We start from the raw sequence: 26,615 nt of genomic DNA on the forward strand, positions 1-26,615 counted from the left end.
CCTATGTTGGGAATGGCTCCACTGTCTACGAGTCAGTGGGTCAGATGCAGGTGCAGTCCTTGCCTCTTCCCTCTTCATCCTCCTTCATAGCCTGTCAGTCCTGGCTCTGTCCTTCCTGCTCTGCCTCTTTCTGCCCTGCCCTTTTTTCCATCCATGCACCCAGCCCAGCTCAGGCCTCATGCTCTCTCACCTGGACCATGGCCCCAGCCTTCTCCCCACCTCCTGCCTCCAGCCTCACTCCATTATTATTCATCCTCTGTACAGGCTCAGAAGGTCTCTTTCCCACCCAGAGTTGATTCTGCCCCTTCCCTGATCACAGCACTTTCTTGGGCACTTGGCAGTAGAGTTCAAGCTGGTGTTCAAAACCCTTTAATGGGCTCTTGTCTGCCTATCTTTTTTCTCACAACTCTAAAGCCTCAAATCCTTCCCTGGCTTTTTTTTTTTTTTTTTTTTTTAAATCCAAGCAACATGGTGCTGCCTATGGCTTTCTACACACAGAGGTGCTTTCCAACCACCTGGTCTTCACACACTTTTATCCCTCTGCCTGGGACACCCTCCCCCACCTCTGTTTACTATAACCAACCTTACCCATCTTCCAAGACTAAATGCAGATGTCACCTATTTGGGAAGAAATCTCTAACCTCCCAGGCTGGGTTAGGTGCTTTTCCTGAGCTCTCACAGAGCCTGTAGCTACCTCTATCACTGTCCTGCCTGGCTCAAAGCTCTCCCAAGGAAGCCTCTACAGTGCTGAAACTGTTCTATATCTTGACCCGGGTTTTGGTTTCATGGATGTTTACATGTGCAGTAATTTATCCAGCTGATACTTGATTTGTCCATTTATCATTGTATGTAAGTTATACCTCAATTACAAAGTAAATAACCAAAAACAAGTAATTAAATGTCCCCCAAACTCCCATCATCCTCAGGAGAAAAATCAATGCTCCTCAGCTTGGCATTGGAGGGTCTATTTTTCTGTCTTCTAAGGTCTAGCCATGGCAAATAGATGATCACTAAGTGTTTGCTGAATGAACAAATGGCACACCGTTTCCTGCTGGCCGTTGGTGACATCTATGTGTATGCCTGGCCCACATCTTGTTCTCCCTCTTTCTGCCAAGAGAGATGCTCTCCGAGTTGCCCTTGCAGCTAGGGGTGGTCATGCCAAACAGTTCTGGCCGATGAGACAGAGTCTGCTGCTGGCTCTGGGAAGGCTATTGCTTTTCTTTATAAAAAGGAAGAGATGTGTCCCCTTCTCCCTGCAGATATGATGTATGAAGCTACAACACCTGCCACCTCCTGAGCACAGGGGGAGGGCCAAGAGAGTCACAGAGAATCACAGCATGCTGGTCCCTGTGCTATGCAGACTGAGCTGTGGGTCCACAACTGCCCTCCTCCAGACTTGTTTTGTGAGGGAAATATAACCCCTAGTGCTTAATCCATTACTGGTTGTGTTTTGCTATTGTTAAGAAACGTAGTTGTCAACGTTAAAAAAACAAGAGACTTCACATAAAAACCCAATACAGGACTGTGGACCCTGCAGCACTGTATCTAGGGTCCCGGCAGTGGGATAATCCCAAATCACAGTGGCACACCCACGGGATTAACAGTAAAAAGAGCCCCTGTTAAATCACTGAACTAGACGCCGCTCTGAGGCGGCGGGATGCGTGCCTCACACTGGAGGCGGCTGGAGGTAGCAGAGCTGGAGGTGGGGCCAGGTGGGGGTCGGGGACTGGCCCAGCAGCCGGACCGAGAGCAGCAGCAGCAGTAGCAGTAGCAGCAGCAGCAGCAGGCCCAGGACTGGCGCCAGGATCAGCGGGTGCCGAGTGACTCTGTGGGGAGGCAGCACAGTGCTTGGGGGGCCCAGGGGAGCCCATGGTATCCCGGAAGTGCCCTGTCTGACCATCACCCTCCTTCTGGAGACGCCTTGGGGTGCACCTGAGCTGCTGGGGGTGCAGGGGGCGCAGGCAGAGGTGGCCCCAGACTGGCCTCCTGACTGGGACCAGCTCCTTCACCACCGGCACCAGGGCTTGCTGCAGCTCCGGCTCTGAGGGCCTGCTGGGGGGAAAGGAAGGCAGGGCGATGGTGCTGGACTTTTTCTCTGCCCCCAAGTCTGCCCCCAGGCCCTTGGGTCCCTCTACCTCTCAGGAGGGCTTCCTGGGATGTCTCCAGGGTGTGAGTCTCCCAGAGGGATGGGGAGATCCACCTGGAAGGACAAAGGAGACAAACTTGAGACACTGGGTCCTGGATTGGGAGCGGTGCTAGGTTCAGCCCGCTGGACAGAAGCGACCACATGGAAGGGGGTGGGACACAGTGGTTCAGTGCGTGAGCCTCCCGGAGACACACTGCTGCGTTGAGCTCCCAGCTCTGCCAGTTTCCTGCTATGTGTCCCTTGGCACGTTCCCCCATCTCTCCAGGCCCCACTTTCTCCACGTGCTGGATGGGGATGATGACGGCACCCACCTCACAGGGCTGAAGTGGAGAATGAATGAGTGAATGTGGGCAAAAACCAAAATATCAGGAGGCAGGCTCAGAACAGTGCCTGGCAGACAGTGAGCGTACAATAACTGCGTGAGCTACTCAACATTATTATTTCCATCTTCTATCTGATTCTGGAAGTATACAGGCTCCCTGAGGGCAGAGACCCCATATTCTTGAGGAGCCCAGCCCTGGGCTGGGCCTAGTCCACCGTGGATACTGTTGTTTTTTTTTTTTTTTGCGGTGCGCGAGCCTCTCACTGTTGTGGCCTCTCCCGTAGTGAAGCACAGGCTCCGGACGCGCAGGCTCAGCGGCCATGGCTCACGGGCCCAGCCGCTCCGCGGCATGTGGGATCCTCCCGGACTGGGGCACGAACCCGTGTCCCCTGCATCGGCAGGCGGACCCTCAACCACTGCACCAGCAGGGAAGCCCCCATGTATACTCTTTGGGTCCATCTTCCTGCCCTGTGCCAGGCCCAGCAGGCACTTTAAGATTAAAGCCCCCAATACTCCTCCTGACTCACTTTCCCACCTCATCCCCCGTGTCTTTCTGAAAGGGCATCCCCTCTGCAGATCTCAGGCTTTCCCACCCATGCCTTTGCTCTGTGGATGATGATATGGTAATAACAATACAATAATAAATAAAGAGTTCCAGGAACACCAACTCCAGCCACTATCTTCACCACTGTCGCCTCCTGTGTGTCTGCTCTGTGCCAGGCACTTTACTACCTGATCCTTAACACTTATCCTCACCCTGAGAGCTGGGTAAAGATTGCTGTCACACTAGCCGCGAGGAAACTGAGGTGAGGCCCCAGTCTCCATGGAAGGGAGCGTGGTGTGGTGGGAAAGAAGTGGGCTTGGGGTCAGGCTGCTCAGAGAGACCATGTTGGACGGTGTGGGCCCTGAAGGGTCCCAGGTGCCTGGAACGGAGGCTGGCACACCTTCGGGGCTCACGGTTCTTATCTGAGGACTGCAGGCTTCTGACCTCGCCAAATTTCCTTCCCTCTCTTCCCTTGCCTAAGAATCAGGATTGTCACCTGCCACTTTGAGAAGCAAAGGAGCTGGTGTGGGTGGTACCGGGCAGGGCAGCTGTGACAGGTGCGGTGCCCCAAAGGCGTTCCGGGCTGGCCAGGGAGGGCCCGGCCCTTCCTGAGTGTGGGCGCTTGTGCCTGTGCATTTTTGCAACCCGGGGGTGTAGCCACGTCTGTGGTGTAGCGGCTGCGGCCCTGCATGTGTGCTTGGGGGGGTCCCCTGGGAACATTCTGGCCGCCCACTGGCCTGCAGCCTCCCTCTCCAGCACCGTCTCCTCTCATTAGCTGCAGCGAGGGCATCGTTATCTCTTGGCCTGCTTGTGGGTGTGGGCAGGGGCTGGGGAGGAGCTGTGACTACAGCAGCCTCATCTGAGGGCCTGCAGTGGATGGTGCAGGGGACTGCGTACCATGACCGGGATCTCTGCTTCCTCTTCTTCCTCTCTCCTGGGTAACCTGGGGTGACAAGAAAGTCGCTGCAAGCATCTGTCTCCCCTGCCTGGTTCCCATTCGCCCGCTGTGTGGCAGAACCTTTAAAGGAGGGCTCTTAACATGGATGGGCACCGTGGAGAGACCTGGAGGATATCCTGGAGTTTGCCAACAAGCAAACTGTTGCGAGTAGGTCTCAGCATCTGTATTTTTTCAAGGGAATTTTCACCAAATTCTCCAGAGTATGTGACTCCTACAGGGTCAGGGGCCTCTCCACCTCATTGGCTTTCTCAGCTGCTACTTTCCCAGCTGATCCCCCAGTTGATCAGAGGCTTCTGGTTCTCTCACACCCAAAACACCAGAGACTCAGATCTCTCCGGGACCCCACCCCCTGGCCCAGCTTCCTGCCTGGTGGGTTGGGCCATTTTCAGTCAGTCTCGGTCTTACTGGGTCTTGAGAACTGGGACTCCAGCTCAGACTTCCTTGACTCCAGACTTCCAGGCCCCAGCTGTGTGGGCCCTGCCCCCATCCCAAATCATTTCTCTTAAGTGTGCAAGCTCCAGCCTCTGCGCCTCCTGTGGTCACAGCTGTCTGAGCCCCTGAAATGCCTCTCTGGGGACTCAGGCCTCAAGCTGGCCAGCCCTGACGTCCCTTGGAGACCCAGAGGTCCACAACACCTGCCAACCACCTTCGCTGGGGATCAGGGATCCAGCCTTCCAGCCTTAGCTACCAGCTTCAGGCCCAACACCCTCAGGATACAGCTGTTTCCTCAACTCCCATCCAATCCAGGCTCGTGGGCCCCAGCCTCTGCCCCAGTCAGACACACAGCTGTCTGATCCTCTGGGACTTCTATTCGGGGACCCCCAGCCCCTCTCTCAAGGTCCAAGCTCTCGCCCCTGGTCACGTCTAGGGGTCACAGGATTCACCACTTCCCTCACTCCCAGCTTCCCAATCTGTGGATCATGCTGCCCCTACCCACCGCACCCTGCTCGGATGTCCAGCCCCTACGCCAGCCCTTGTCTACGCCGCTGCTCAGCCCCCTCTTCCATTCCCTGGTGACGCTGGGGGAGGTCACAGCTCCAGGGCCCCCATCCTGCCCAATCTCAGCTTTCCCAGACAAGTCCAATTAGAGGCCGCGGCAGGCAGCCTCATTAGTTGCCGCAGCCGGGAGCCTGCAAGAGGGGAGGGGGAACAGAGAGGCACCGCAGGAAGGCAGAGGCCCCATGGAGGAGGGTGGGCCCAGACATCTAGTGCTTTCTCTATCCTCCGAGGCTGCACATGAGCCTCGTAACAGTCGGTAACAATCACAGGGCAGGGGTTCACTCCACCCCATCACAAAGTAACCGAGCTGGGATCTGAACCCAGGCTGTCTGATTCCAGAGCCCCTGATGATCTCCCAACTGTCTGGCTGCTCTCCTGGGGCACAGTCTTGGTCTCATTCATCCCACAGTTCCCTGGAGGCCTTGGGAGAGGTGTGTTCAGTGACAGTGACTTAGTGACTGAGCTGTCCCATCTGCCTGACAACTGTCTTCTTGTCTAAGGGCCTCCTATACGAATACCACTCCTAAAGGATCCCAAGCAGGGCCTCCTCCAAAAGTATTTCCCCCCAGGTGGGGTTGGGTGCTGGATGTCCTTCTGGAACGATCAGGGTCTGAGGGCAGGGCTGGGTCTCACTCATCCTGGTCTGCAGGCCCAGGGTGGCCTCAGCATGAATGAACGAGGGAATGAGTGATGCACTCCCTCGGGGCTCTTCCAGGCCTTGTACTCTAGCCATCTGAGAGTTGGCGTCAGCTAGAGGCAGAGGGATGGCTCAGGGAGGACCAATCTTCTTACCACATTGATCGCTCCTTCCTTCCTTCATGAGGGTATGCAGGCTCTGCCTGGAAGTTTCTCTGTGGGAAAGAAAAGCTTAGGTCTCCCAGGCTGCAACACCTGCCAAGAATTCACCACCTGCTTCTAAGCCCTGCCCTCCTCTTGGGCCCCACTTGAGAGTGGCTCTAGCATCCCTCCAGGAGCAGAAGCCAGAAGCAGGACAGTTGTTCCAGCAAGCCCCTTTCTCCTTCAGGACCCAGGAGTTCAGGACCCCTGCGCCTCTCACACTCATCTGGGCCCCAAAGAGGCTCAACGTTTCCCTTCCAACACTCTTCTCCTCCCAAGTTCCCAGTCTTGGGGACCCAGGTCCCCCTCCATTTTCTCTGGAGACATCCATCCTTGCCTGTGGTCTCAACCACCAACTCGACACTTTTATAAGTACATCCCTGAGCTCCAGCCTTGTGCACCCACTGCCCCTGAGAAGCACCCCCCTATCCCTCAGGGTGCTTACCTCACAGGGTGGCAAGCTAAGTTCAGCGTCTTTCTGTCTACTCCCTTCCCGGAATCCAGCGCCCTCAACTCCGCTGTCAGCAGGTCGGCAGCTCTGTCTCCCTGCCCCTTTTTCTCTATCCCAAGGCCCTGGTCTGGCTCAACCTTCACCCTCTACCTCTGGATCACTTTCCCAGCCTCCTCCCTGGCCTCCCAGGCTCTCAGCCTCCAGTCAGTCCCCATGTGGCCCCAGAGGGGTCTTTCTACATCCAGAGGTGACCTGCCCCTCCCTACCCTCAGCCTTCCTGTGGCTTGATGGAGAAAAGCACAACCTCTCAGCTTCATTGACAGGGAATTCCTTTCATTATCCAGCCAGACCTCATCTCTCATTAGTCACCCCCACTGCCCTCTGCTCCACAAACATGTTATGTGGTTTCACGCTCTCACATCCTTGCATTTACTGTTCCCACTGCCTGGAAGACCTCTCCTTTATCACACCACTTAACTTCTTTCTTTCTTCAAAATAAACTCGTGTCAGTTTCCCTGTGATATCTCCTTCAGTCGCCTACCCAACATGGAAACTCTCTTCTCGAGGCTCCCACAGGGCCCACCGCCCACGTCTAGCACATGGATCATCCTGCATTGGGATGGCCTGATTGCATGGTCTCTACCAGGCCTTGAGCGCTGGAGAAGCCAGGCCCTGAATGACTCCGCTCTGTATCCCCAGGAGCCAGCGCAGGCAGCACCCGGAGGCCCGGGTCAGCCTTCCCCTCCAGGAGGCAACGGACCACTCTCAGCAGAAGCTCGCTCTAATTTACACTTCCCCTGAGGAGCGTGGCTCCGCCCCCCACAAGCTGTGTGATCGCCCTCTGAGCCTCAGTTTCCCATGAGTAACAGGATGAGGGATGAGGGTGCCTAAACCTCGCAGAAGCAGTGGGAGAGGTCAGTGAGGAATCCCACAGGAGCGCTGGTGTCAAAGAGAGACAGAAGCTTCTCTCAACTCAGGGAAAAAGTGAACAGAGAAACGAGTTTGTCTTTTAAGGATGATGAACAGCTTTGAAGCAGTATAATTTTCAAGACAATACAGCGTTGTTTACAGAGCTGTTAGCAATATTTCCTTAAAAAAAAGGAATTCTTCTGGCACTAACAGCTTAAAATCTCACTTTTCAGCTGTGAACACTGAAGATGAGTTGTCTTCGTTGTTTCAAACAACATTTGAAATATTGTTCAGGTAATTACGGAAGTCATAAAACAATGGCTATTGTTGAATTCAAGATTACGTAGAGGGCTTGTTAAGTTTTTCTTAAAGGTGACATATTCAAAAGGTAAATGCTTACTGTACCTTTATGGTGTCAAGAAGAACAATTCACTTACTCCCTTCCCACTGTAGTCCCATTTTAAATAAGGTGATTCCTGACAGTGTATTTGAAATAAGGACAACCACTAGCATGCAATTTGTGTGTTTGCTTTGTTCACTTTTGTCTTCCACACCAGCAGGCCAGTCCCTAGAGGGCAGGGGTGGTGTCCTGTCTGGCTGGGGGCTCCTTGGCCAGCAGCCAGCAGGCCCTCAGTCAACATCTGTCTATGAGATGGGGAACAGTGAAGGCACATGGTGTCCCAGGCCCCTTTCCCGGCCCCTGGATCCAGTGGTCTCAGAGTCCCTCCTGTGCTCACCTGCCCCCCAGTTGGGGCTTCAGGTGGAAACTCAGCTTCCTCATTGGTCTCATTGATGACCTCCTCCCACTGCCACACGCCACACAAAGGGTTGGAGAGATCGGCGGCTGCCACTTCCTGTTTCTGGGAGAGAAGAAGTTGTTTCTGAGGCCATGGAGAGTCAGATTAAGGCAGAAGACAGGTCAGAGGTGGGATGGAGATGGGCTGAGGCGTGAGGATGGGAGGTGGCAAGAAGGTGGTGTGAGAGGTTGGGCTGGGGAGTCGGTGGGGGCAGCACCCGGCAGGGGTTTGGTGCTCAGACCAAGGACTGGGTTAGGGATGAAGTTAAGGACTGAGATGGTCCTGGGGGAACTGGGGTGGTGTGAGAGGGCTGGGTCAGAGTTGCCGCTGGCGGTGGGTTAGGGTGTTCTGGGGGTGTCAGGCCCACCTGCCGAATGGCCTGGATCTCCACACCCAGCGATGGTCGTGGCAGCTTGGTCCAGTCCACTCTCCTCACCTGAGCCCCTTCGGGTAGCCTGGCCACACAGTCAGGACGGGGAAAGCTGCCTCCATGCCTGCCCACCACCTGTCCGTCAGCCTATGCTGGGGTTGCTGCCCTGCCCACCTTGGGGCTGGAGGCCAGGGGTCCCTGTCCTGGGGCTCCCCTCCTGCCTCCTCCACCCCTGCCATTCCACTCACTCATCCAGCCCCTCATGGGTCTGACTCAGCTGCTCCTCCAGGTGTGAAATTTCCAGCTTCAGTTCCTGCAAAGGACGAAGTGGGGGACCCCTGGGTCTCCATTTTTCCCCACCCCCCCATGCCTGGGCTCCTCTTCCAAGGTCAGTTCCACTCCTGTGACTTCTTTGGGCTCCTCCAGACACATATTGCCAAGGGAGAAGGGGAAGAAACAGTGACAGAAACTTAGGAAGCCAAAGAGAGGCAAAGAGTAACAGGAACCCAGAAGATAACCTATCAGTCAGGAAAATTAAGAAAAGGAAGGCAGAGATAAAACACATGGAAAAACGAGAGACACAGAAACAGATTCACAGAGAGGCAAGAGACACATGGGGTGCAAGAGACTCTGAAGACAAGGTATAGAGAGAGGAGTCGCCTCAGGAGACAGAGGGACTAGATCCAGAGAGAGGCCGAGACAAGAATCTAAACAAGCCCGGCAGAGATACAGAAATAGGAGGAGGGGAGATGTGGTGAGAAGTCACCCACAGAGAATGAAAGTGGATGGGAGGGATTTCCCTGGTGGTATAGTGGTTAAGAATCTGCCTTCCAATGCAGGGGACATGGGTTCGATTCCTCATTGGGGAACTAAGATCCCACCTGCCTTGGGGCAACTAAGTCCGCGCGCCACAGCTACTGAGCCTGCGCGCTCGGGAGCCCGCACACAACTAGAGAGAAGCCTGCGTGCCGCAACTAGAGAAGCCCGTGCGCTGCAACAGAGACCCCGTGTGCTGCAACTAAGACCCAACATAGCCAAATAAATAAATAAATATTAAAAAAAAAAAGGAATGTGGATAGGAGATGGAGATAGAGAGAGAGAAAGGAAGGAACAGAGGAAAAGTGAAAAGGCAGAGAGAGACAGAAAGGGAGAGAGACACACAGTCAAACAGTAGCGATGGAAGAAACAAGACGTGGAGACTTGGAAAAAGATCAACAGAGACAGAAGCAGGCAGCAAATCCCAGAGATGGCAAAAGAGAAGTGGGGAGAGTGGGGCCAGGCCAGTGGGTTACCTGGATTGTAGTTCTGTACTCCTCCAAGGTCTTGGCCAGACTCTCCGCGTGGCGAGTGCGCTGGGAAAGCCCAAAGCTCACTGAGACTGGGCCCAGCCCTCCAAAGACACTGAGGCTGGGTGTTGGGGGGACAGGCGGGGTGGGCTTGGGGGAAGAGCTAGGGCCTGAGGGAGAGCACCAGTTTCCCGGGAACCACTCTGATCTCTCCTGGCTAATTATCCAAGGATTACAGCCAAGCAGGACTTCCCTTTGCAGACTTGGGGCAGGAGACACACAGAAGGCAAATGTTTTCCCCCAGCCCCCTCACCTCGGAGAGGATGGCGTCTCGCTGGCAAATGAGGCGTTCACACTCGTAGAGCTGCCGCTGCCAAGGAAGGAGCCCGTCCATCTGTCTGGCCTGCCCTCCCTGGCCTGCCCACTCTCCCGAGCCCCTCTCCTCAACCTCCATCCATGTCTCTGGACATCAGCTACACCGAGAGGGGTTTCAGCTGAGTTGCCCACTGGCCCTGGGAACCTGACGGCTTGACTGAAGTCCCTGATCTCACCAGACCACGGGGGCTGAAACTGGTGATTGTAAAAATGGCCTCGGGGTGGTAGGAAGTTGTCAAGGTGCTAGGGACGGGTGGCACCTTCAAAGCCTCTTTCTCCGTGGCCAGCTCCTCACTCCTCCTTTTCACTCCATCCTGCTCGGCCAGCAGCTTCTCGTTCTGAAAGAAGGGACCCTGGTCACATTCACTTCAGCAAACGGCCATGTTAATATTCATGGCTGACATTTGCTGAGCACTTGATGTGCCTTGGGCCTCATGCTCAGCACTGTCTATGTTTTAGCCCATTTAATCCTTCTAACCATCCTATGGGATCTCAGCTTTGATTTGCGGATGAAAAATCAAAATAGAGCTGCAAAAATGGAGATAAGATAGGATGCACGGGGTGGCTGTGAGGATTAAATGAGCTAATTATTATTGCTAATAGTTACTGAACACCTTGCCAGTGTTAGCTTATTTCTTATGCCCTATTTTAAAGATAAAGATGGGAATTCCCTGGCAGTCCATGGTGAAGACTCCACACTCTCACTGCTGAGGGCCTGGGTTCAATCCCTGGTTGGGGAGCTAAGATCCCACAAGCTGCGGGGCACAGCCCCCCTCAAAAATACCAGTATGATGAACCCCCATTATCCATCACCCAATTTCAATAATCATATACATTCTCCCCATTTATTTCTTCTATATTTTTCAAATTTTTTTGTTTTGTTTTGTTTAACCAGAGTATTTTAAAGTAAACCCCAGGCATCATATTATTTCACCTGTAACTACTCCAGCATTTGTATTTTCTACTTGAGGACTTTTCCTCTAGTAAAACCACAATACAGTGATCACTCTTAACAAAATTATTCATAATTCCTTAATATCATTGCACACCCAGTGCTCTTTTTTGGTTTCGGTTGTCTCACAAATGTCTTTTCACGTTTAGCTTCTTTGAATGAGGATCCAAACAAGGTCCACCATGGCTTTTGGTTGAAACCTCCCATTTCTTTTCATCTGACAGTGATCCCCAGCCTCCCCAGTCCTGGCATTTTTTCAGGTCCTTCATTTGTAGAAGAAACCAGGTCATTTGTCCTGTAGAATTGGTGTGTTTGGATTTGCTTTACTGTGTTCTTGTTCCCTGTGCAGGATATTTACCATGCTCCTCCCCCCTCATTATTTGCTATAAACTGATGTGTAGGTCCAGGGCCTTGTCCAGACTCCTGTTTAATTTTTGGAAGGAAGATTTCATGGATACTGCTGTATGCGTTATACTGTGCCTTTCAGGAAGAATGTAAAGTCTGGCTGTCCCAATTATTAATTTTTACACTGTAATCATCCCCAGTTTTACAGAAGAAATTAAGGATTGGCGTGGCTAAGAAACTTGGCCAAGGTCACGTGGAGAGTAAGTGGACTCAAACCCAAATCTGATTCCAAATCCTGCACTTTTGTTGTTGTTGTTTTGCAGTACACGGGCCTCTCACTGCTGTGGCCTCTCCCGTTGCGGAGCACAGGTTCCAGACGCGCAGGCTCAGCGGCCATGGCTCATGGGCCCAGCCACTCCACAGCATGTGGGATCTTCCCGGACCGGGGCATGAACCTGCGTCCCCTGCATTGGCAGGTGGACTCGCAACCACTGTGCCACCAGGGAAGCCCGAATCCTGCACTTTTAACTCCCAGACTCCTCTGAGCCAGTTGCAGCCCTGGATGAGAATGGGGAACGAGCTTCGTCCCTCATCTCAAGTTGCTCATCACTGGAGGTGGAGACTGACACAGAAGCAGATGATAATACATGAGGTGGGCCTAGGGCCCTGGGCCTTGTGGGAGCCCAGGCTTTGCAAGGAGGATGTACTGGGTCTGAGTCCTCAAGGGTAAAGAGAGTTATCTGCGAAAACAAGGGGGCTGGGAGAGGGCAGCCCACGCCAGCCACAAAATGGGATTTGAGAATAAAACAGACCAAATTCCAGTCTAGAGCTTCCAGGCACCAAAAACCTAGCAAGTTGCACTGAGTTTTGACATGAGGCAGTCACTGGGGAAAGCATTTCAGGAGCACGGAGGCAGTCGACTTACCCTTGGCCACATCCCTCCTCCTTGCGCCCTTAGGGATACCAAGGTCAGCTCCCCGCCTCACTCCAGCCTGGCTCAGCTCCAAGTCCTCCATCAGCCGCCTTCTCCCCCTCTCAGGCTCAGCGGGCCTGGGCTGCCAGGTGAAGGGCAGAGGAAGGACGGGCCAGGAATGCTGTGTCAACATCTGTCCACCTGGTCGGGATTTACAGGCTGGATCCTGGGCCACTCGGCAGGGAACCTGGTTACTCAGCCGCTCCTGCCTCCTTCTGCAGTAACCTGAGCCCTGCTCTGTACGTTCTCGTAGGAAAGCTGAGTGTCCCTTACTCCAGCATTATTCTACTGTAACTTGAGAACTTGATCTATAGATGGTCTGTAGGCAGCTGCTGAGAAGGGAAAGGTGGGGGAAGGGAACCAAGAATAGCTTGTTTATCAAGCGCCTAGGATGTCCCAGGCGCTGCTCAAGGCACTTGACCTGGCACAGGCCTTCTGGGCCAGGAGGAGGCAGAGACTGCCGGCTGCCATTCACCCTGCTTATTCCCTCTCCTACTTTCCTTGGGGGTCCACTATCCACGCGGGCAGGTGGGTCCCAGCCGCAGCTCTGGAGGTGAATCAAGATGGAAATCTCAGCAGATTCAGGACAGATACCCGGCTGGTTAGCTAACCCAGCAGCCATTCTCACCCCCTCTCACTCGTTTGCCTCCCACTCCAGAGGCTGAGGAAGGTCAGATATTATCCCAGCCTCTCGTCATGTAATCCAGTGAGCTGTGAGAGGAGTCTGCTGGTGCGGGGGTGGAGTGGAGGTGCTCCTGGAAAAATGTTTCCTTCTTATGAAGAGAGAGAGCCGTGAGAGGAGCATTTGTCCCTCTTTGTCCTGCTTTGAGTGAGAACGTGAGGTCTGGAGCTGTTGTAGCCATCCGTGATCCCGAGGCCACGGGCAGACAAACAAGTCAAAAAGCTGCCAAACCAGCCCAGAACCTTCAAAACCTCTTGTTAAGTTAATTAGTGTCCTTCAGACTGAAGCCACCGGTTCTTTGGTGCTTTCTTCTTCCGAGCTGAAAGTATCCCAGACCTATCGGTGGCTGTGTTATCCATGTCAGGGAGTGGTTCGGCTATAATCATTTGATGTCACTTTAGCCAATGAGATATGAGAGGGAGGTCCTGTCATGGGGCTTCAGGGAAAGTTTCTTCTTGTTCTTTTTTTTTCTTTCTTTTTTTTTTTTTTTTGCGGTACGCGGGCCTCTCTCTGTTGTGGCCTCACCCGTTGCGGAGCACAGGCTCCGGACGCGCAGGCTCAGCGGCCATGGCTCACGGGCCCAGCCGCTCCGCGGCATGTGGGATCTTCCCGGACCGGGGCACGAACCCGTGTCCCCTGCATCAGCAGGCGGACTCTCAACAACTGGGCTACCAGGGAAGCCCTCTTCTTGTTCTTAAAAAGAGATGTTTTGGGGGAGAGGGTGGGATGAATTGGGAGATTGGGATTGACATATATACACTAATATGTATAAAATAGATAACCAATGAGAACCTGCTGTATAGCACAGGGAACTCTACGGCACTTTGCTGTACGGTAGAAACCAACACAACGTTGTAAAACAACTATACCCCCAATAAAAGAGATGTTCTAGAAGAAACAGTCACATCCTGTCTGCACCCCATGCTTCACACCATGGCAGCCATCCTGCAGCGAGATTCCCATTGTCCCGACAGAGGGAATTTTCATGGAAGAGCCAGGGAATGATAGTGGAAAATTTTTTGGTTTACGTGTAAAAGCCATAATACAGACATAGGACAGAGATGTGGGAGGATCAGGCAGAATGAGTATTACTGCCTGGACTGGGCAGAGATCCTCAGCGCTGGAGGAGGAGTTCAGGAAGAGTCAAAGAAGAGAACAACAGAGTGAAAATGGGCCCTGAGGCCAGTCCCAAGTCCCAGGTTAGACGGCTGGACAGGATGGATGCAGTTGAACCACAGAACCTCTGGAACATCTGGGAATCCGAGAGAGGTGTTTCCCAGCTCAGTCTGTGAAGCAGCAAGGTGTGTGAAAAATAGAACAGAGATGGCTGTGTGAGGAGCTAAGGCACAGAAGGCCCAGTGAGGCCCCTATAGACACAAAGTCACAGGAAAGCAGCTAAACCTCCTCTGTGCCCCTAAAAGGGTGTGGAGGAACCCCAGTGGCATTTGTGGGTTGTCGGGTTCCGTCGAGGGATACCACCAGCAGATGCAGTGAGGACAGTACATCCAGAGACCAGAAGGCAATGCCAGCCCCCCAGTGGATGCCAGCGTGCAGTGGTGACTAAGGCTAAGGACCAGATGGGACAACGAACATCAGTCTGTGACCAGCAGAGAGAACAGACATTGACTGAGGAGCACTGAGATGCTGCATGGATCTCCAGCAACTTAGATGCCACCTTCCGTGTGGGCTTTATTTCCACCTAAAAGGAGTAGGTGGACCCAGAATTTTAACTAAGATGATGTTTTCTGTCTCAGAATGGGGCTTGAGTCAGCCCTGAGGCTGGACTGGGCCTCTTCATGCTATGTGTTAGGCTCTGGGCTAAAAGTGGCCATTTAATCCCCACAGCAATCCTGACGAACAGATACCCTTCTCTCCTGTTCTTAGAGAATAACACTATGGCTCGGAAAGGGCACGTCACATACCTAAAGGCTGTCTGTTGTGTAAGTGGCAGAGATGGGATTTGTTTTTTTTCTTTTTGGTCGTGCTGTGCAGCATGTAGGATCTTAGTTCCCCAGCCAGGGATCGAACCCGTGTCCCCTGCAGTGGAAGCTCAGAGTCCTAACCACTGGACTGCCAGGGGATTCCCAGAGACGGGATTTGAATCAGGGCTGACTTTAAGGCCTGTGCTCTTTCCACCATAAAAAATATGAACAACACTAGCTATCTTCTAGTGAGCTCTTTCCATGTGTCCTGCCTTGTACCTAGCATCCTCTTGTTTAAATCTCACACAATCCAACCAGGGAGATTCCATTATTTTTCCCTTTCTCGCAGGTGAGGGCACTGAGGCACAGAGAAGGGCAGACTGGCCCATGCTTATGTAGGCAGCCTCACGTAACCGGGAGTCCGCCCCATGCCCCACCCTCTTACCGACTGTGGCAGTCCTCACATGCAGCCATGTGACCTTCAGGGACTTCACACATTGGGATTGGGCTTCTGAGGTCTCCCTCACCAGACTGAAGGGTATTTGTTGCAGGCGGCTGGGGGTGTTTGGGGCAGCAGTGGGTAGGGCAGGGAGATCCTGAGGACTGGGGAAGGGGTAGGGGTGGGCACTGGGCCTCAGCTCACCTCCTCCTGCAGACTCTCTATCTCAGCCACCAGCTGCTGCTGCTCCTTTTCCTGACCGAGCCCAGAGAGAGAACAAAGCTGCCTTTTCAGGCCTCCTTGCCCCCAGATTGCCCTTTTTCCACCCCTGGGCACACAACTTGGGCCTGGGTCACTGAAGAGCAGGGCTGGGGGAATGCGTCTGGGGAGCCCTGCTGACTGCTGCTGTCCCCTTTGTCATGAGAGGGATGGCAAGTAGATCTGGATCCAAAGTCTGGGGAGCAGGGCCTGGACTGAGGGAGGAAGCCCGGGAGACCTCTGCCCTTTCCCACTCCATAGTCAGTCTCTGTTGCTCAGACTCCAAGATAGTAGGAAGAAGAGTGCACCTTTGTGCCCCTTGCCAGAAACCCACCGTCTGACGGGCTTGGGCCAGAAGGCCGCGATTCTGTTCCTCCAGGCTCTTGGCCAGAGTCTTCAGGTCCTCCAGTTCCTCATCCAAGGCCTTGGCAAACTGCAGAGCCTGTTGGGTACTGAGTGGGGGCAGGGGCAGGTGGGCCACATGGGAGAGAGGAAGACAGAGATCACAGATGTAGATCCACTCAGAGCAACGGAGAAATCCCAGACAGAGACCCAGAGGAAAAAGGAGGGAAAGAGACTGAGTGTGGGGGACAGAAACCCAGTTTCTACCTAAAATACTAAGAAAGTGGCAGTGAGCCTGTGCCTGTGGGCAGGTGGGACACGGGGGTGTGCAGGAGGGTGGGCGGGGCCGGGCCCACCTGCGGAGCCGCTTGCGCAAAGCCAAAATTTCCTCCCCAAGGTGCAGGGAACCCTCCTCGGCTGTCTCCACACTGCGCTGCAGTTTGGCGTTCTCCCCAGCCAGCCGGCGGTTGCTGAGCTCCAAGTCCTCCAGGCTGCTCAGCAGGTCAGCTGTGGCGGGCCTGGGGACAGGGAAGGTCCAGGGTCACTGCCCACAGCCCTGGCCTCCTCTCCCCAGGTCGGGGTAGGTGTTGGTGTCGGGGAGATGCGGCTCTTCTAGAGAAAGAGAAATAGGAGACTGCCCCACTCTCCCTGCGCTATTAGCACAGCCTGTGTCCCTCACCCACTTCCCGAAGGACCCCAAGCCTTAGGCCAGGCCCTGGGCCCTAGGCAGGCTGGAGGGCATGGGCAGGGGGAGGGCAGGGAGGGGCTGAGGATAGGTACAACTCAGGTCTGGGGTCTTCGCCTCCGAAGCTCTCCAGGTTGGCTGGATCCTCAGCTTCTGAGCATCCTGGAGGGAGACAGACAGAGGGTGGTGGGCTCCCAGGTGGCCTGAGATGTTGGATTGCTCCAGGATTCCGGCCTTGGTCTTCCTTTGGCCTCCATCCTCAGATTCACTCTGGGTGATCCCATCTGCTCCTGGGGTTGCAATTATACACACCATCCAGAAAGCCTCTTGCTCATGGGTACCTTGAGCTCAGACTGGATCTCCCCATAGCCCCCAACCACCCTACATTCATCATGCCCAACATTGGGCAGCACCTCAACTGCCCCAAACTTGTCTGTCCTCCCAGTTCTCCCACTCACCCACCCAGCCCCTGGGCTGTCCTGGCTCCCTCACTCCTCCTGCCTCAGGCCTCACCTTCTCCCCCTGGATCCTCACCACAGCCTCCTCCCTGGACTCCTGGCCTCCAGCCTCTCCTCCCCTCTCCTGCCCCTTCCCTGCTCACAGCCCGGTTGGAGGAGGTTCCAGAGAATAACAAGAAAGCTATATTTTTTGACTTTTGTTTTGTTTTTATAAGCCTGGAGAAATAGAACATGAACACTTTTTTATGGAGCACCTCCTGTGCGTGAAGACTTTGGGGTAGAATGGTGAGCAAACCAGCCAACCAAACAGCAGGGCAGGTAATGAGTCAGATAATCAGATTTCTGCAGGGGAGGACTGCAGGTCTGTGCTGAGGGAGCTGGAAAGAAAGGGACCTTAGCCTGCAGCATCCCAGGCCTTCCCCACCAGGGCTTCCCTATCAGGTGTGAAGGATTAGAGAAGACACGGAAAGTTTAGGCTGAGAAACAGCCTGAGCTGAGGCCAGGCCGGAGCGGGGCAGTGCCAGCAACAAGACCAGAGGGACCTTGAATGCAGGGACTAGAGTACAGGGAGGGGCCAGCTTGATGATGGTGATGGAGATGATGATGAGAGGTAGGAGGGGCCTCTGTAACAGGGCTGGTGTTAGGAGGAGTTAGAAAGAACCCGTGAGGAAAAAAACAAATAAACCCCAAAGCTCAGGGCAGCTGGGAGGCAGTCATGTCATGGAGGCATCTAGAAAGCCAAACTCGCAGCTCCAGGTTAGAGCAAAGGTCTCTGGAGTCCTGCCCCATCCCCTGCTCTGCCCCTGGGTGGGAAGTTCCCCACACTGTCTGACCCTGGGCCTGCCTGCTTCATTCTATATATAACAATCTCACCAGATGGCAGTTGCTGGGAGGTCAGGGTTCCCTCAAAGGCGGTCTCCTCTTCCAGCTCTAATCCCCTGTATCAAAGGGATGAGGCTTAGAGCTCCCTGCAACAACCTGCCCACTCCTGACCAGCCACTGGCAGGGGGATTGCGGGTGGTGGGAGGGGACAGGTCAGGTGAGAGTGAGCACCGTGGGGAGGAAGGTGAGGCCAGATGGCAAGCGCCCGGGGCCAGATGGAAAAGCAGGAGGGGCAAGGACTGGGTTTGGAGGAGGGATAGGGACAGGCCTCTGTCAGCCCCTTAACAATCACCCTTCTCCTCCTTCCAGCCCATTTTATTTCTGCCCCCAGACTCCCTCTGCCTCCCAACTTCAGGCACTTTGTCCTCAGAACCCCCTCCCAACCCCATCTCTACTTTTCTCTCCTCCTCAGCTTCCTTCCAACTACAGCAGGTCGCTGTGCCCAAAGGGTGCTGGCTACAGTAAGCAGGTATGAGGTTAGATCTTAGGAAGGGTTTCCTGGGGGAGGGGGGAGGTGCGGGGACCCACCCATCCCGCTGACAGGCAGCAATCCAGTCCCGCATGATGACCAGGAAGGTGTCCAAGTCCACAGTGGCCTGAGGGCCCTCGCCATTGGGGTCCAGGCTGCAGGCCAGTGTTTGGAGGCGTGCATCCTGGGGACCCCGTCCCGTCACAGCCTCCAGGTAGGCTAGTACATGGGTCACAGCCACAGTGCCTGGGGATAAAGCAGGCTGTGAGGGAGTCGGGCAGGTGAGGGGTGGGGGATGGGGACAGGCAATGGCTTTGAAGTGGGACCACTGGCTGGGCTGGTGGCACCCCAGCACCATGGCCCTTGGGCAATGGGGCCCAGTCATCCCCACCGCAGAAGGTGGACTGAAGAGAACCAGCTGTGCCCCACCAGGTCCACAGTGGCTGCCCTTCCTCCCTCTCCCAGGCCCCAAAGCCCCACCCTCCTCTGTTAAGGTTCCCCAAGTTTCCTCCCCTCACTGTCCTTGTCCTGAAAGGCCTCCATCCCCTTATCCATTTCCTTCCGGAAGCTTCCCACAATCATCCACTTCACCCTAGCCCATCCCTCTCGCTATGGCTCCCCAGTTCCCAGCCGCCCATCTCCATCCCTCATAATTCCTTGATTCTCTGACCTGTCCTCTGGGGGTCACAAGCTTCAAACGTGGAGTTGAGTATTTGTTCCTCTAAGCTGAGCGGTGTCCCCAGGCTCCCCTCCTCTGGCTGGTCCGAGAGGTACACTGAGGAGACAAGAGTGCCAGCCCACCTATGAGGAGGGGGGACGATGAAGAGCAAAGAGGGGTGACCCCAGGTCCTGGCTCCTGCAGAGGGAAAGGAATTCATTTCAAGCTGCCTGGAGTTTGGGCTGGTGGGGAACCGCAGGAAGCTTTGGGTGGCAGCCACAATGTGAGGGTCTTTGAGTCACCTCCCCCATCCCCTGACCTGGGAATGTGGGCCCCATCTTTCAGGCCAGGAAGTGCCCCTGCTGTTGAATCCTTTGTGTTCAGTTGGCTCAGGAGCCCAGATACTGAACAAATACTCTGAGTACAGCCTTTCCTCCTCTCTTCCCCTGCTTCCCAGGCTCGGCTCAGAGGGGGCTAAGGGTGGAGGAGGGCAAAGAAGAGAGGATTCTGGGAGAAGCCGAGGGTGAAGGTGGGCCCAGGAGCCAGGAACAATCCAATATCGCGCGGGCAGCCTGGATCGATCACTCCCGGCAGCATCTCCGGTCTCCCAGCCTGCCTCGGGGCTGGGTCTCTCTCCTTCCCACATCCCTGAGGCTGGCGACATCAGTGCCCACGGCCTGGGGCCTGAAACGAAGGGGGATGGGGCAATCCAGGCAGGGTGGGTGGGTGGGGAGCAGTTAGGAGCTCAGAGTCCAGCTTCATGACTGTGAGCAAGTCTTTTCTCCTTTTGGAGCCTCAGTTTCCCCACCGGTAAAATGGGTGGGTAGAGTGATCTCCCCTTCCCAGGGATGGGAGGGCTAGGTCTATGTATTTGAAGAGCACCCCCTCTCCCCTGCCTCTGCACAATGTGAATATCCTGGGGTCTGTTTGTCCACTGCTGTATCCACACATAACAGGTACTCAACAAATGCTCCAAGATATAGAAGGAGCCTATATATTCTCTACCCCAGGACCCACTGGGCCAGCCCAGCCTCTTTCCCAGGGCTGGAAGTGACCTATGAGGCTCCCTGCCCTGACCCTGGACAGCTGGGTATAGCAGAGGGCCAAGCACAGGCTGCAAGGTCTGACAGACTCAGGGGGCAATCTGGGCAAGGGACTCAGGCTCTTGGAGCCTCAGTTTCTTCCTCCGGAAAATGGGTGGGGGGGTGGTTACTTCGCTCCTGGAGAAGAGATGAGATAAAATCTGGAAAGGTCCTGGCAGAGGGCCTGGCACATGGTGGGAGCTCAGTAATAAAACTGAACATGTATTCAGCCTTTAATAGGAGCCAGGCCCCTTCTGAGCATCTTACACCAACCATGGTGGCTGCTATTATTAGCCTCACTTTAAAGATAAGGATACTTAGAGACGGGCAAGTTAGAAACTTGCCCAAGGTCACATGTTCAACATATGAGTGCCCTTTCTCATCCCCCTGATTCTTCAAGGGTTCTTTGTAGTGAGCTAAAATTTGTCCCCTTGGGTTTGAACTCATGCTTCTAGGGAAGGGGAGTGGGAATGTATAGTTAGGGGAGACACCTCCTCTCACTGTGCCCCCATGTTATGGAGGAGGACCCTGAGGCCCAGTGAGGTCACCCAGGACTGGCTGGCTCCAGATGTCGTGGGATCGGAGGATCTGCATGTATCTACAGTGCAGATGTGACACTCTGCCTCCCGGGGCCCCTCAGGAAGATGTCACTCTGCTTCTCTCCTGTCTTCTTTCCTTCATTTCCTTCCTCAGTGTCTCTACCTCTGTCTCTGTCCTGTCCCTTTTCTAGTTTTTTCTCTCTGGCTCTTTCTCCCCATCCTCCTCCCCATCTCTCTGTCCCCTGAGTCCTGCCTGCCTGTCTCCATGTCCACCGCTCCCATTTTCTTCCCTGTCTCTGTGCTTCTTTCCCCACAACTCAGCGACTCTCCGTTCCCTGAGCCTTCTCTCTCCCTCCTTGCCTTCCTCGGTCTCCATCCCTTCTGGGTGTGTTCCTCCCTTTCCTTCGGGAGCCTCCCAAAGCTGGCTCAGCCCTTGGCCATGGTTCCTCGGTGGCCGCACGCCCTCTGCTGGTGCAGACGAAGTTTAGATGTTTAGATGTTGGTCCCTCGGTCAGCCTGCCCTCACTTCCCGAACCCCGGTGTCTGCCTCCTACCTTCTTATCTGGAGAGCCTCCTGAGGCCAGAGTCCAGGCCTGCTAGGAGCCTCTAAGAAAGGGGTCTTGCCTCTCCTCTAGGATGGCAGTCTCCCTCGGGCTCTCTCACTTAATAGATGAGTTTCAGGAAGGGCAACCCAGCATCTTCCTCCCGAAGCCGCTTTCACACCCATTTGGTCTGCATCCATCCAATTATTCAAGGACTTAGCAACTGGGTTCCTATTACATGTCAGGCATTGCTCCAGTGCAGCGTGACCAACAGGGCAGCCGCTGGCCACAGTGGTTCTTGAGACCTGAACTGTGGTGAGTGTAAATTGAGGTGCTCTATTAGTGTCAAGTACACACCAGATTTTGAAGACTTAGTATGAAAAAAAGAGAATGACTCCAACACATTTTTATATTGTTGTATGCTGAAAGGATACTGTTTTGGATATATGGGGTTAAATAAAATCTATTATTGCCATTCATTTTGTCTGTTTCTTTTTTTTTCTTTCAATGTGGCTACTAACAAAATTTTAAATTACATATATGGCTCGCACATTGACCAGCGCAGCTCTAGGGACTGGGAATACCAGAGTGAATAAAACCGAGGCTGCCCTGTGGAGCTCATGTTCTAGTGGGGGAGACAGAGTCTAAACAGACAGACAAATAGATGTCAGTGCTATGAAGAGAAGTAAAGCAGGAAAGGGGAGAGAGTGCGACAGGGCAGCTGCTTTACAGAAAGCAGAGATCTGAATGAAGTGAGGGTAGCCTGTGGGTCACTGGAGAGGGTGCTCCAGGCAGGGGGCACAGCGCATGCAGAGGCTTCTACTCTCCCAGTCTGGCCTCCCCAGAGCAAATGAAATAAGGTGTCCAGGCAGGTGGGCACACAGCAGGCACTTCATCAAGGATCCCTCCCTACCGCCCACCCTGCCTTGAGGTGGAGGCTCAGCCACCCCAGGCCACCTCTCCCAAGTCCCCGAGTCACAGCCTGGTGTCCCATCCACCCACTCCTCCCTCTTCATCCTCCCACGGGACAAACAGGGACGCAGCCACTTACCTTCGGCAGCAGGGCCACCCGCCTGGCTCTCTGGCAGGTCCATGGGCCACCCCCGCTGCTCTGCAGCTGCTGGCGAAGCTAACAGCTCCCCCACATCACTGGCAGGGACCGAAAAGGGACCAGCTTCTTCAAGAGATCCTGGAAGGACAAACAGGGGAATGGCGTCCTCAGACCAGCCACCCGTGGATGGAGACCTGCCCTGCCCCACCTGTGCGCCAGGCCGCTCTGGATTCTCAGAACCAGTTTGCCTACCCCTGCCTGGATCAGTGCAGCTCCCACTCAGACCTGTTTTATGGACTGGAGGTGTGAGCTGGGAAAATGGGGGCCCCAAGGAGTGGGTGGCAGAGATCAAAGTGGGTAGGGTCACTCCTTCCTGCCATCCCTCCTCCTCGCAGTTTGTCAAGTTCCCCAGCCCTGTCCCTCCTGCCCAGTGACTCTCCCCTGACCCCTCCTCTCCTTCCCTATGGCCGCTGGTCAGGCCTCAGCCTCTCCCCCTGGGCCCTTGACCCAGCTTCCTGACTCCAGTCTCCCGCCCCAATCCATCCTCACAGGGCCCCAGAGCTACCCGCCCCTCCCCTGCTCAATGTCCTTCCACAGCGCCCAAGCACCCCGTGGACAAAGCCTAGACCTTGGACTTGATATCGAAGGCCCTTCATGGCCTGATCCCACCTGTCTCCCTGACCCCAAATCCCACTTGCTGCTCCAGCAACTCTGAACTGTGTGCTGTTCCCCAAACTGAGCCAGTTCTTCCCACCTCCAGGTCTCTGCCTGGGACATCCTCTTCACTGGCCCTTCCTGTCTCAGCTCCCATGTCCCCTCCTCTGGAAAACGTTTCCGAAAGAGGGGCTGTCCCTGGGTTCTCACACCACCCTGGGCTACTGACATTCTTGCCCTATCAGCTTGTATTTGGAACTGCTGGCTTCGCCTGTGAGTTTGATCCCCACCTCTCTCCTGCTCCCAGCCCTCCCATGGCTCCCTAGTGCCCTCAGTTGGAACCCCCCAGCAGGCGGCCCGGGGCACCGAGGCCATGGGATCCAGGCCGCAGTGAACTGACACCAGAGGGCCCCACACCATGAAAGTGATCCCCATGGGGATGGGAACCTGGCGGGGTGTCCTGGCACCACTGGGCGCACATCAGGAAAAGTGCCCTCAGGGCTAAGTCCAGCCCCTCAGGCTGGTGCAGCACAGAGCGGTCCCTGAAACTCCCGGCTTCTTCTTGCCACTTTTCTCTCCACTGGCCGACCTCCAGGTCCCTCACGGCCCATATAGGGACTCAGCATCTTCCCACGGTCCTCCCAGGCCCAGGCTCCCAGCTCCTCTGGGGAGCCTTCCTTGAGTGCCTAGAGCAGTTAGGGACTCCCTCCTTTGTGCCCTGACAGTGCCCTGTCCTGCTTCCATCATACCCAGGTTGACCATACGACTTACTGTCCCAACTCCAGGACACTTTCAAGAGTGAAAGGGGAGCTACGAATAATGACAACAGACAATGGTGCCCATATAAGGCTGAACTGGGCACACTGGGGCACACGATCAACATACGGTCACCTGGGGCCTGTCTGTCCTCACCCCACCCACTCAGCCCCCCTTTTCCTCACCAAGTACTCCCCACGCCCTGCTCTCCCTGGTGCCAGACGGGGTCCACAGCTGTGGAGTGCACACTTCCTGGTGGCTTTTAGAAGGTCCTAGAAAAAGGGGTCTTTCAAGAGAGACCCTTCCAGAGTGTGGACCAGGCTGGGGGGTGCAGAAGGGGGGTGACGGCTGTGGGGCCTGAATGGGGAAGGGTCCCTGCGAGCGAGGGTGCTGACAGGCCCTGGGAGCCTCTGACAGGGCTTGGGGGACACACTCCTGGTGAGGGACCGAGGGAGGCTCTGGTGGACCTCAGGGGTCTTTGACGGGGAGATTCTAGCAGGAGGAGGACCCAAGCAAGCATTGTGGGGATTTCAAGGGGGTCTCTGACTGGATTTCTGGGGAGTCTCCGGATTTCGGGGGAGGGCGTCTCTAACACGATTTTGGAGGGGAATCTGACAGGATTTTTGGTTTCTGCGGACCTCTGGCAGGACTTGGGGGGAGGGTTCTGATAGGAGTTGGGAGGAGCGAAACAGGGTTTGGGGGGGTGTCTCTGACAGGCTCTGAGGGAGAAGTCTGACAGAATTTCTAGAAGATTCTGACAGGATTTCAGGGGTCATCTACAAGATTTCCTGGGGGGTTCCTTTCAGTATTTCTGAGGGGATCTGGTCAGGATTTCAAAAAGACTTTTAACAAGCCTTAGAAGGCCCTGATATTGGGGACTCTCCCCTAGGATTTGGGGGCTCTGCCAGGATTTCAGGAGGGGCTCTGACCCGGCTGGTCCGGGGAACCTCGCCACGGCCAGGGCGCACCTGAGGTCACGTCCCAGTCTAGGGACACAGCTGAGGGCCACGAACGACAAACAAACGGCACCTGGATCGTTGAGGAGAGACGCCTGCGCTGACCCCGCCCGGAAAAGCAAAGGCGGCGGGGTGGGACCGAGAGCGCGCGCGGCGTCTCAGAGCTCCTCCCCCGACGCAGGCGCACGCGGGGGCCAGGCGTGCGCGGGTGTAGTCGGTTACCTGTAAGGCCGCGCATGCGTAGGGCTGCCGGGGCGCGCGACCAGGCTCGTGAAGGGGGCGCATGCGTATTGGCCGAGCGGGCGAAGGGTGAAGGGACTACAGCTGCCGGGAGAGGGCGGCGGAGGCTGCGTCACGTGCGCTGGAGTCGTCTCTACGCCCTCAAGCCTAGGTGAAATGGGCCCAAGCAAGGGAGCGTTGGCCTGAGGGACCCCTGGTCCATCCCCCACTTCTTATCAGTCAGCAAGCCGTCTCCCTTTTGCCCTCTGTTCCGTGCCAGGTTGCCGGTCACCGTCACAATGATGCCCTGCCCTGTCCTGCCTCACCACTCTCATGCCTTTTTGTGGCTCCAGTCACCATGTATTGATAGGTCCCCGAAAGATTCTTTCCCAAACCGTTTTATTCATTCCTTTTAGGAGAGAGTGGAGGAAAAATAGCCTCAGCTTTTCTGGCTAGAGCGAGGAAGAGAATTATATCCCAAATTGACTCCTAAGGAGGGGCATTAGGGGTAAAAGATGTCCCACGCATTCGGCCTCTTTGCTAGCCTAGACACAGAAAAGGAATGATTTTGCATTCTTCCGTTCATCCCATCCTTATTCATTCAAGTGTTACTTCCTCAGAGAGGCTTTCCTCTGACACACTGCCTGTAATTCAGACCCCCCATCTCTCTACTTACTCTTTTTTATTGGTCCTCGTGGCACGTCTCGCCACGTGACATATTCTATATTTGTGTACTGTCTTTGTCACCCCCCACTGGAATGTGAGCTCTGAGCAGTAGGAGGCTGTTTGGGGACTAGAACATGGCTGGCCCAGTGTGGGCGCTCAAAATTTTTCGTTGAGTGAATGAATGAAGGGACAGAATCCGTGCCTGGTAACTACTGGTCAGTGTTAGAGTGATGATAAGGCTGGAGTCAGACATTCTTGGGTTTGAATTTTGGCTCCATCACTTCTTACCTGTAACCTTGGCACAATGGCTTACGCTCTCTGAGCCTCAGTTTTCCTCCCAGAAATGGAGATAATAATTGCTTCTTAGGTCACCTTGAGGACTTAAGGTGGTAATCCTTGTTAATTGATAGTTATTATTTTGGCTATTAGGTGGCAGCTTGTTATAAGACCTGGGAAAGAACCTGTTTGACAGGTGATGTGGTGAATGGTTAACAGTGTGAGGTAGGGAATCAGACAAACCTAGTGCCATTGCTCTGTGACTTTGGCAAGTGATTTCACCTCTCTGAACCTCAGCTTCTTCCCTAAAATGGGAACAAGTAATATCCACCCTATGGGGTCTTATGAGAGTTCAATAAGAATGTTTGCCTAGAGTTTTCTTAGCCCTGGCTGGTAAGTGTTGGACATCGTTAACTTTATTAGTATAATTTCATTCTTTTATTTTATTCCTTCAGTATTTCTTGTTTTTTTTCCTTTTTTTGAGGAAAATAATTCTGTAAAACCTAAAATAATTTAAAAACCATTTTATAGTGTAGTTATACATAAAGTGCTAAATCTTAAGTTACGCCTCAATTAAATTTTTATAGAGTAATACATTAATGAAACAATCCATATAAAAAAAGAGTATTGCCTGCAGCCCAGAAATCTTCACACTTCCTCTTAATCATTACCCTCCAAAAGTAACCGCCTTGAATTATGGCCTCTTTTGCTCAACGTTATATTTATAGAATTCTTCATGTAGCAGTAGGTCATTTATTTCACTGCTGTGTAATATTCCATTGTACGAATACACCATGACTGAATCATTTTACTCT

The 26,615-nt window shown here is 54.3% G+C and overlaps 1 protein-coding gene across 2 annotated transcripts; it reads right to left on the minus strand.

Moving 5' to 3' along the window:
* Positions 1 to 837: 837 nt before the first annotated feature.
* KASH5 (KASH domain containing 5) lies at positions 838 to 24,738 on the minus strand. 2 transcript variants are annotated; one of them, XM_060000391.1, is made up of 20 exons: positions 24,713 to 24,738; positions 22,274 to 22,411; positions 19,072 to 19,176; positions 18,461 to 18,647; positions 17,924 to 17,988; positions 16,688 to 16,754; positions 16,264 to 16,425; positions 15,900 to 16,017; positions 15,512 to 15,562; positions 10,255 to 10,332; positions 9,933 to 9,989; positions 9,626 to 9,685; positions 8,582 to 8,646; positions 8,331 to 8,418; positions 7,904 to 8,026; positions 5,762 to 5,820; positions 3,910 to 3,955; positions 2,136 to 2,200; positions 1,933 to 2,052; positions 838 to 1,826 (listed from the first exon to the last, which is right to left on the minus strand). In XM_060000391.1, the coding sequence occupies exons 2-20, from the start codon at positions 22,314 to 22,316 to the stop codon at positions 1,667 to 1,669; spliced, it is 1,719 nt and encodes a 572-aa protein (XP_059856374.1). In that variant the 5' UTR covers positions 22,317 to 22,411; positions 24,713 to 24,738; the 3' UTR covers positions 838 to 1,666. The 2 variants fall into 2 exon arrangements, with proteins under 2 accessions (XP_059856374.1, XP_059856373.1); XM_060000390.1 differs by lacking the exon at positions 15,512 to 15,562 and having other exon boundaries at positions 838 to 2,052.
* Between the last annotated feature and the right edge of the window lie 1,877 nt (positions 24,739 to 26,615).

This window comes from Delphinus delphis, chromosome 20 (genome assembly GCF_949987515.2).
Source record: "Delphinus delphis chromosome 20, mDelDel1.2, whole genome shotgun sequence".
Taxonomy (NCBI): Eukaryota; Metazoa; Chordata; class Mammalia; order Artiodactyla; family Delphinidae; genus Delphinus; species Delphinus delphis.